The following is an 11,253-nucleotide window of genomic DNA, read 5'->3' on the forward strand; positions in this document are numbered from 1 at the left end:
TCGCTCTTAGTAAAGCATTTGGTACAGGGTTGTACAAAACCTGATTTGGCAAATGGATTCAGATTGGCTTGGATTTGAGGGCTGCCACTGAGCCTGAAAATTGGCTGATGGATTATAAATGGTAGGCAGTGATTAGTGCTCTGTGGCTGTCACTGAGGTCACAGAAGTCACAGATTCTGCGACTTCTGCAGCAGCCAGTGTTGTTGACCCCAGGGGCACCCAAGAAGCTTAGATCTCACACCAAAGACAATGCTTGTAGCCAATCCTGTTGTAAATTTTCTAAAGGTTTATTAACCACACAAAAACTGAGAGCATTGTTACAACGTTAAAGCAGGTAAACATATATACGCAAATGAATTAGTGTGTGGTTTCAAAAGGTGACAGAGTTGTAGTAATATGTCAGCTCTGAATGTCTTTTAGGGCTAACTCAGGTTCACCCAGGGATCTCTGCTGCTGTTTCGGAGCCGCCTCCAGCCCTTTCAGAGTCCAAACAGCAAAAGAGATGAAACATTTTCTTGCCAGCTGTTTTTATTTCCTACTTCCAGAATTCAAGCTGATGTGATGAGCCCTTTTGCATGTAGCCTCTTGATGAGTGTGAGGGGGCAATTAACAAAGTCTTTGTATTATAATGTTCCACAATGGTTCATTTCATTTTGATAGGACGACTTGATGGGCAGGAGACATCCCTCCTGACCGAGTTCACAATTTCAGAGCAAGCAGTTTTTACAGTTACAAAACAAAAATGTAAATACTACCTTGTATGTGATAAAGAGATACGTGAGATTAATGCCTGCAGCAACTTCTAAGCATTTCATAAAATCTAAACACTGAACACTTTGTGGTAAGTCCAGTACCCATCTTAGCCATGTGGCTACAAGGGGAAAACTGACTGGTTTCCAGCAATGAATTTGTCAATGCTCAGCTGAGGTCTAAAGCCTTGGCAAAAGATGGCACTTGGTCTGCCAGCATCACAGGAGATCGCTGAAAAGCAGGAAGGCTGTCAGAGACCTAACGGAAGTATCGGTTGGCAAATTAGACCCCGTCTATACTGTGATTTTTTGTGTGTGCGCGCGCTGGGGTAGCTCTATCTGTGTAACTCCCAGTCTAAATGCACTGTGCTGGTGTGATGTGGGGCTCACACCATCCCAGGTGACTTACCCCAGTAAGTTACCAGGGTAACTTGCACTGTTGCAGCATATACACATTAGGGTTGTTTGCACCAGTGTAGCTATGTTGATGTAGGGCTTATCTACACTTGAAACACTGCAACTCCACCACGGTAGCGCTTCAGGGTAGATATAGGTATGCCAACAGGAGAGGTGCTTGCATCTGTCCACCTTCCCAATAAGCGATAGCTAGGTGGACAGAAGAATTCTGCAGAGACATCACAGAGCAGGGAGCAGACTCCACAGCACTGTTGAGACTAGAGCTGGAATTTTGTGTCCCACTCCAAACAGCTCCACACTGACAAACAGGAGGGAATTTTTTGGGTGTAGGTTGTTTGGGGCTTCCTTTGTGTCTGTGTAGTGCCTAGCACATTGTGAGTGCTACAGGAAACAAATAACCAGTGATGATAATCATCCAGAGAAGAGTAACAAATACTGGTGAGTCTGAGAACCCAACGAGTGTGAAGTGGACAAATTACTTAGGGTCAGATCCAACACCTGCTGATGTCGGTGGAAAGACTCCCATTGAACTCAGTCACCTTTGGATCAGACTCTTGGGGCCCAATTCAGAAAGATACTTAAACACAAGTCTAGCCGTAAGTGTGTGCCTAGTTCACAATGGAAGTTGTGCCATCGACTGCAGTGGGGCTAGGATTTCACCCACAGGGCATACAGCTTTGCAGATCTAAATGTCTTTGCACCATCCGGGGGGAGGTGAGCTTCTAAGGAAGACTTGAAAGAAGAGATGCCAGAGGCTCTGAATCTTTTTATAGTTTGTGGCTAATAAATCTGTGGGATTCCGAAGCCCTTTCCAGTATTTGTCTGTATTTTCAGTAGTGGTTACAATGTATAGCGTGAGAGGCGTGATACCGTTGCAGCAGGCAGTTGATGGGCGGGAGTAGGCCTTGTATCCTTTGTTTTGTTAGTGCTAGTAAATGCCAAGAGGTTTGATTTTAGTCATGTGCTTTATTTATTTTTAATGTAATTGTTGTGCTAATTATTCCCCAATTTGCTGGCTAGTCACAGTGCTGAGATGACCATCTTGCTCCACTCCAGAAATGTGCATTCTGCAGGGAATTGTTCATAATCTGAGTCCATTTCAGTAATCCTTATCTATCTTATGTTGCCATGACACCGGGTAATTTCCTCTCATGAGCAGGGCATGGCTAGCTCCATAAAACATAAACAATCTGTATTGAAAAAGCATTTCACCCAATCTGATTTTACTATGAGGAAAACATGCGCCCCAAGAGGAACACAAAAAAGATGAGAGGTTGGATCTGGGAGGCTTTATTGTTTATTTCTATCCATTATGTAATTACATTTTGATTTGATTATATAATTCCCTTCTCCCTCCCTCTTTCCTCACAGAAGAAAGAAGTGTCCAGCTTGCGCTCTCAGATCACTGTTACTGCAGGATATTGGATACTGCTAGCAGGGAAAAGGGGAACTACTCATTTTATTCTTTAAAGGTCTAACGTTGTGCCATTGAATTCATGCCCTTGATTATACTGGAAGTAGGATATTAAGCTCTACTTGCATATGGTCCCAATTTGGGCATTGGGGGTTCCTACTGTGACTGAGTGGAGTAGTCTAATTCATGCTGTCTGTCCATAAAGCAGTCCAGTCACTTTGATATGTAGACACCAGTCCTGGGCTATTGCCTAAATCCACTGCACAATGCATGTCAAAGCTTAAAAGTGTGTGGAGAGGCTGCAGGACTGACTGGCTGGCTGGCTTCTTCTGTTCCTTTCCAGCCAACATGAGGTTTAGGACTGATGTATTTTTAATGGTAGAAAGAGATCTTCCACTCCTGCAGTTGTGTGTATAATGTAAGTGCAGTTATTACATTTTAGAGGGATCTTTTGGGGGAAACTACAGTTGGAAAGATATGCCTCATGATATAAAACCTCTTAATCCAGGACGAGATTAAAATGTGATTAGGGGTTAATCACAAATGAGTGAGATGCTTTGAAGAGGTCACCTAACTTAAAATATCTGCCATATGTAAAAGGGAAAGACTGAAATATCTGCCAGTGGCAGAAAGATGTTGGGGCAGATTTGCTGTTTGTGTCAATGGTCATAGCGCCATTGGCTTTTATGCACTTACAACAATTTACACCAGTTGAAGAAGATCTGCCCCCAAGATCCTAGGAGAGCTCCAAAAAAAGGAGAGGAGTCTGAAGTGCTGAGAGGACTCGGCAAATGTGGAAGTAACTGCAAAAGGAGGCACCAGATGAGGCTTACCAGAAATCTTTCTGTATTATTTCACTGTGTTAGAAACGCTGTTACTTTATTGTGCTGACCTAGATTTTGGAGGCATATGTTTGGGAGGAAAGTGTATTTATAGCTAATACACTAAAAAAATTGCCCTTTTCACTGGAGCTGGTCAAAACATGGGGAAAAAATTGAAATGTTTTTGTAAAAAAATTTGTCCTATTTTTTAATGAAAATTTGATGTTTAGACAAATTTTGATGAAAAAATTGAAATTTGGAAAAGTTTTAGCACACATTTTTATATATATATATATAAGTAACAAATGTACATACAGGGCATATACAGTTATATCCAAGATCAAACTGGATTAGTACTGTAATATCCATATTATTAAATGTGATTATGTGCTGATAGTTGTGTCAGATTTTAATCCAATACACTAGTGGATTATCATTTACTGACCTAGACTAAGGGCACAATCTTTTGGCCTGGGGGTAAGGCTTATGGCACAGGAGATTAGTAATTAGAAAGTCTGAATGTTTTACTTTGCCTAAAGTATCACTTGTAAATGATGAAAAAGATCTAGTGAACAAATATATCATGATGCCAGTCATGTTTAAAAATACTTACACTTTGCTTTATTGGAACTTTGTGTTGGATGGGATGGAACTGTGAGTGTGTGTGTGTGTCTGTGTCTGTGTGTGTTTATGTTAAATAATACAGACACACATATTCACATACAAAATAGTCCATCCGTATGGAACATATCCATACATATGTTGTATCTAAGTTTCAGAGGTTATGACCATATATGGAAGGCATTTTTGGTAGCACTATGCTTTTAAAATTATTGTAATGACAACTATACATTGCTTATACATTTCTGTTAATATTTGGCTATTCAGTGTTCTGCTAGCCCCAGGTTAAGCAGTAGCATTGTCAGGACATATTTTTTTTAAAAATTGCCGACAGTGATAGTATGTCAAAATGCTGCATTTATTTCAAACCATCTCACAGTGATCTCTTCACTTTTCTGAAAACGTCCCTATGTGAAAAAATAATATTCCTAGGACAGAAGAGTCTTTCTTGTGTTTTATTTATATGCCAATATAATACAATAAAAACTCTTTTAAAGGAAGTTTAAATTCTGGTGTGTGCTCTTGAGTAATGGGTTTTGGTCAGATTAGCATAAATTGCTAGGAAGCCATCTGCTAAAAGGTTCTTGGATGGAGGCTCCTGATGGATATACTGGCAAATATAACTTGTCTTTGCTGATACTGCTGATCTTGAGGATGGAGGAAGCAATAGCAGATATTTGATCAATGTGGTTTGAGTTCCTGTTTGCTCCTGAGTGAAACAATTTTCTATCTTTCTATCTCAATATAGCTTACAGGCATTGTTATCACCATAGATTCCGAGTGCTGCTACAGAGGCAGGGCAGGATGGGGCTGTGAGAGCCTGAACTCGTTTCCCAGCCGTGTTTAGGAGGATTTTCAGATACAGCTGTGTATTGCCCGGGGGAGTGCTGCCCTGAGGAGAAGGCATCTTACTGCAGTTTTAGAGGAGAGGCAATAGAATAAACAAACCCTCCTGGAGACTCTTGTCTGTTCAGAGTAGGCCAAATGTGCCCTGGGTGTAACTCCACTGGGTTCAGCACACTGGGGATGCGTCTGAGCCATGTCCTGCCTTGATGGCGCAACCCATCTTGCACCTGAAGGGAAGTTTGTCACCTGTCTCTCGTCCCTGCATAGGGAGAAAGGAAAGGAGCCAGGGTTAAATCTTTTACTAATACAAGTGAGGCTACCCAGAGATGTAAATACAATCCCCGTCTGGGTTTGTGGATTTCTAAAATTCGCTGCTGCCTAATTTCTCCTCTTGCAAAAATATTAACCGATTTCTAGTGCGTGGGAGCCTAACCATATATTTATTAAAATAAGACCAACAATATGTTTGTGCTGAAAAACATTAAGGCGTTGTACATTGATCGTACTGATTTAGGGCTTGTTCTGCCATCCTAATATCGCCAGAGACTTATTCTGTGCAGCTAATTGCATTATAAATCCCTTAAAGCATTTTAATAAGGTATTTCCCAAAGATATGAAACCCTCCATCAAAAAACACAGAAACAGTTGTGGGGTTGTTTTCTAATTAAGTGTTATAGGAAAGTAAGGGCAAAAAAAAGAGAGAAAATGCCAATGTTAGTTAAATGCAACGCTTGCTTTCAGTGACTAGATGTAAAGCATTGCAGGAAATCCTGAAATTTACTCATTCCAGCTGAGAGCCGAAGGAATAGAGGGCTGTTATTTTTCATTTTGAGCTAGAGCTGGGCCCGACCAGGATTTGATCATCATCAAACTTCAGGGGTGTTTAGAGCTGGGGTTTTGAACTGGACTCATCTCTACCCTTAATCCTTAGTGAAATTCCAAGTGGAGACTCAGCTAATCCACAGCTGCCGTGACCTTCCAAGAGCATCCCAACTGAACCACCTGCTCTCACACATCCATATGCTGACAGCCCCCTCCTTACCACATTGTGCAACCCATGAGATTTCCCTGAGCATCATCTCAGGACTTGACCATGTAAGAGGTGATTTCCTCACTCATGTGTTCCTCTTGCCCTCATTTACGCTTCTGAAAATGTACACTTGTGCTATCACTGTGCAGTTGAGTAAATCTGGCGGTGTTTTATGCGCACTTGGTGAATGAGGACACCAGTAGTACGGTGTGCCGTACTGCTCCATGGAAGGCACTGGCATGTAGTATTTAACTGTACGTGTTAAGTGTACGGAGCTAAATCACACTAGCTAGGAAATAACAATCCTTATGTACGGTACGCATGAATAACTAAGTTCATTTGCTTTGGAAGAGCTCCCCAGTAATAATACTTTGCACATATAATGTGCCTTTTACCCAGGGATCTCAGCTGTTTGACCAAGCTGGGTGAGTATTTTTATCTTCATATTACAGATGGGGAGTCCGAATCTCAGAGATTTCCCAAGGACACACAGAATGTGGCAGAGCCAGAGAATTAAACTCAAATTCCCTGACCACCAGCCCTGAGTGCTAACCAACAAACTGCTCCCTTTATTATTTTGATATTTCTTTGGTTGATTGGGAGCAATGCATAACACTTCCTGTCACATCTTCCTTTCATTTCTAAGGGCTGAAGGAATTCTCACCCCTTTTTGGCCAGTTGGAAATTATTTAGCATTTGCACATCTAAAGTAGGAGTTCTGCCCATTCTAATAGTGATGTTTGGCATGGATATAGCACGCGATGCTGTTATCTTTAGTCACAGAGAGCAGTGCTTTACTCCCTTGAAGCCCCCCCTGAATGACCTAGGACTCTATGCATGAGTAAGGTACTTCTCAGGTTGAGTGAGAGTGGAAGTATTGGGCCCTTAGCACTTGTTGAGCTCTGAGTTAATCATCACATCACCTCTGGGAGGTAGGTTAGCAAGCATTATTAACCCATATGGAAACAGGTGATGTCATTTGCCCAAGGTCACACAATTAGTCAGTAGCAGAGCCAGCATTAGAACTCAGGAGTTCCAGACTCCAAAGCCTATATTCAGTTCTCGGTCCATGCTGCCTTTCAAATGGGTGACATTCTCCACTCCAGATGGCAAGAAGCTTGAACTAGCCCATTACAGGTCTCTGCACCCTTTTTGGAAATAGTGTGCACCTATTTTAAGGGGGTAAGTGAAACATGCACCTTTTGTTGCCTCAGAACAAGGGATGAATTCCTTGTTGCAGCATAACAGCAGATTAAGGTGCCCATGTGAGAGATTGAGGCATGCAGGTCTTTTTAAAAATGAAAGCCTGCCATGAGCATGCTTCAAAAGCTAAATGGATTGTGTGACTGAAATGACATCGACAACAAGGAAAACGATAAATTTTCTGAGAGGTGTGTCATCCTCCAAAACAGGACTTGCTCCTTTTTGAGCTGGAAATATCTGGCATGTCAGTGGATTTTACAACAAAGGGGAGGGGGAAAACAATTTCTGGTGGCATGAATATAAGTGATTCCATGATAAGGCAGAGAAGGGGGAGGAAAAGCCCCTGCCTCTTTTCTAAATTCTAATGGTAAAAGATACATTTTGTATTTCTCATTTTTCTGCTGCTATTGCCAACACTTGTTACTTGGTTGTAGAATTTCTTGAGTCATTTTAGTTTTTCAAAAAGTGACCATGACTTGTTACTTGTACTGTAGCTGACAGAAGTGACACACTTAATATCGGGGGGTCCAAACCTGGATATCTACCAATGGAGATGGAGATCAGGTAAATGTGCACCTGCTCTTCCAAAGAGAAAAGAAGTGCCATTTTGGTAACTGCTGTGCCAGGGAGTTGGTGGCTGTACAATGAAGACTTTGGAAGGGAATAGGTTGAGTGTACAGTTCACCACTCAGTCCTGTTTAGGCCCAGCATGGTTGTGTGACAATGATGATCAGACATCATGCCATCTGCTAGGAGAATCTGGGTCTCTGCAGAAGACTCTGGATTCTGGCTCTAGTAATGGCTGAGCACAGATCCACCAATGCAGAAATGGCAAGAGCTGTGGGTCCACCCACTAACCGACTCCACAGAGAGAGAGAGAGCCATGTATGGTACACACCCATCTTATCCTCCCAGATGGAGGGAAGGTGCCAGTGGCCTAGGATGGAGACGGAATCTGAGAGAGAAAGATCTGAAAATAGGAAAGAACATTTACAAAGCATTTATATGTCTAATTTTTTACTTTTTACAGACGCTTAACAAGAACAACTTAATACCTGATGAGAGGACCAACTTCTACCCCTTGCAGCAAACCAACGTGTACACGACAACCTATTATCCCAGTACACTGAATAAATATGACTACAGGCCTGAGGCCTCCCCTGGAAGGACCTTTACCAACAGCTGATGATGGACAGACTGTCCAAGGACTGGATCACTTCCTATATGAATTGTTTTTTAAATGAGTTTATGGACCAAATATTGGCCCGGTCTCCAGATGTAAATATTGTACAACTAGGGCCTTTTTTTTTTTTTAGTTAACTGTATTACTTTTAAACAGCACATCTCCTTAAATTGACAAAATGCTTATGGACCATGGACAATTCTGCATAGACTTTTGTGGATATTTGGCTGGAGATGACACTTAACTGCTGCAAATATTCACGGCTGGATGATCAGTATTTCTGTCTCAGGCTTGAACTGCCGAGGAGCTGATTGCATGCTGTGCTAGGTTTCCACCATGCTACACTATTGTGTTCTCAGACACATTACAGATAGCTCCTTAGAGCAATGGATGATTGTACAGTGACTAGACAATGGCGGTACATTGAATGACACTTCGTTCACAAGACGAGCTGCCTGGGACTCCATCACGGTTGGAACGAGAACACAGTTTTAGGTTTATAGTGGTGTCTCCAGCTTCACCAGAAGATTCCTTTCACATTGTAGGAAATAGCCTCCACAGTCTTCTTCGGTAACATCCAGTTCAGCTGGGTAAAGAAAATACACAAAGTACTCTACTCTACCCAAAGAACATTTCAGAATATTTCCAGTCTTAATTAAAAGAAAATGATACAGGCAATGAGATATTAAGTGAAGTAAATGTAGGACTAATGAGATGTGGACTTTGCATAACAAAGATGTGCTTACCACTGGAAAAAATGTGAGGAGTGCTGTACATGAGCCATGAGCTTTCTTTGAAATGACATTTACTTTTTCTCCCTCCAAGCTTGATTCTGTTCGTATCTGCAAGGAATGATGACCGATGGCCAGGCCTTCCTCTTGTGAAATCACTAGGCTTGGGGCTAATTCTTTTTATTATTATTTTTTTAGTTCACTTATTTTTTGAAGAGTAAGAAATTCTGAATTTTTGGCACGGTATTTTTCTAAGGAATGTATTCATAGCATACCATGACGCAGAAAGTCTGCTGCACATTCTTAGTGTCTTCCAGTAGTACTCCATCAAATAATTATACAACTGACTAATGTGCATTGTTTGTCAATATTTCTTTAGATTTCTCAGCTAGAAACAAACAAACAAAAACCTTGCTACAGTTATTAAATTAAATTGGGACTGTAGCGTTATTAAACATTATATCCAGCCTTGAAATGTATTTTTGTGTGTGTGTGTGCCTGTGTCCAGCAGAACTGTATTAGACTGTTGCAGAAGCCATAGTGTGTACAACCAGATATGTATGTCTGACAAAGGTTTTTTTTTCTGGCCAAACAGTAGCACCGGTGCTTAATGGACAGTTCCATCAAATGTGTTAGCAACGTGAGCAAGTTTGACACTGTTACTGTTGAATGTTTCTGACTATTTATAATGAACTCCTGAGGCTAAGACTTTTACAATGCCACAATACTGAGCATGAGACAAGAGTACAAACCTAAACACCCATGAGCTCCAAGTAGCTCCAGAACTTGAATTCTCTGTATGCATCTTACTGTAGCAATTACCATGTCTGTTTTCAATCATTGACTGAGACGTGTTTGAAGTAGTTTGCGTTATGTTGGTTACATAGGAGAGATTTCACTGTAAGCCAGCCCTTAGTAGTTTCTCGTTGCTGTCATTTGCGGACACTTGTTTGGAAGATAGGGCTGAGGTGGGGCTGGTCATTGCACACATACCCATCCACAGAGCTGAGAAGAGGCTTTGCTGTTCATGATTCAAAATATACAGCTCACCTCAGGGTGAGGCAGAGCAGTGGTGGAGTAACCTGGTCTTACAGTGTGGGACCAAAAGCAGGAGAACAAAGTAACCTGTTTCTAAACTAGTTGAACCCTAACCTATGCTAGTGATCTATAGGTGTAAGGAGATTGATTATAAAATTTCATCAGTGAGGGTCTTACAGTAGCTGAATGACTCCCAACCTTTTCTGGCAACTGTACCAGTTTAGCAGGCTGAGCCGGTTCTGCTTCCAGTGACACCAGTGTAAATTGGGAGAAACCCCATTTAAATAAAATTACTCTGGATTTATACAGCAGTATGACCGAAAGTAGATTGTGGCTCTAAGAATTTGGCTGTACTAGTTTCTTCCACTTATTCAGCTAGATCAAAAGAGGCAGACACTGGTCACAAAAGCCCCATTGATTTTCAGTGGGAGTTAGGTACCTAATTCCCTTAGTGCTATGGAAAATCCCAAGCTGAAGTTACAGGACTGGTGCAGAGCCTGCCTGGCTGACAACTGTTGCACTAGACATGTCTAATGGCAGCAGTTCTAAAGAAACGAGTGGCACTCAAGATCACTGTAGGCATTACAAGCTAAGGTCATTTCTAAGCTGCCATTTCAGGTGGCTCCCTGTGTCGGAGAGTTATACGGTTATTGTTTATTTGGCAGGATTACTGCTGCAGTTCTTAGAGTTGCGAGCAAGTGAGTTAAACCTTGCAGTTATTTTAATTTTTTTTGGTAGCGCAAACATTTCCAAAAAAAAAAATAAATAAAAGCCATGTAAGAGCTGAAATTATTTAGTTTTTCAACTCAGTGAGCAAGATCACTGCTTCCATTGTGCTCAAAATGTGCATATTTTATAGTATGTATGGGCAATGGGGTAGGTTATATTTTCATCAAGACACTTCAGAGTCATTCTTATTAGCCATCTGAATGGCTTCATGAAATTGGCAATCACAGCGAGAATCTGTGGCCTCCATTTGAGCAGAAAGTGGAAGCAGGGGGAGGAGAAACTCTTATTACTCAATTAATGTTTGTGTGAGAGAGCAGTTCTGTAAGGGCAATGTTAATGTGATGTGAGGGTTGAATTCCTTCTGCGCTCTTCAGGGCTGCCCAGGTTAATGACACAATGTACAATGATATTCTTGTGTTTCTGTTTGGTTCTAGCAGGTAAATTGGCAGCAGATCATCAGATCTGCCACGT

The 11,253-nt window shown here is 41.5% G+C and overlaps 1 protein-coding gene across 5 annotated transcripts in view; it reads left to right on the forward strand.

Annotated features, from left to right (window-relative positions):
• Nucleotides 1-10,824, forward strand: part of SEMA5B (semaphorin 5B) — a 367,047-nt gene extending 356,223 nt beyond the window's left edge. For 3 of the 5 annotated variants that reach the window (XM_050917001.1, XM_050917002.1, XM_050917003.1), the window contains exon 23: nt 8,132-10,824. In XM_050917001.1, coding sequence (XP_050772958.1) covers nt 8,132-8,287 — 156 coding nt within the window. In that variant the 3' untranslated portion in view covers nt 8,288-10,824. Of the gene's footprint in view, nt 1-7,595; nt 7,666-8,131 lie in introns of all 5 variants that reach the window. The other 2 variants (XM_050917005.1, XM_050917004.1) reach the window with 2 other exon arrangements.
• Nucleotides 10,825-11,253: the final 429 nt, after the last annotated feature.

This window comes from Gopherus flavomarginatus, chromosome 10 (assembly GCF_025201925.1).
Source record: "Gopherus flavomarginatus isolate rGopFla2 chromosome 10, rGopFla2.mat.asm, whole genome shotgun sequence".
Classification (NCBI taxonomy): domain Eukaryota; kingdom Metazoa; phylum Chordata; order Testudines; family Testudinidae; genus Gopherus; species Gopherus flavomarginatus.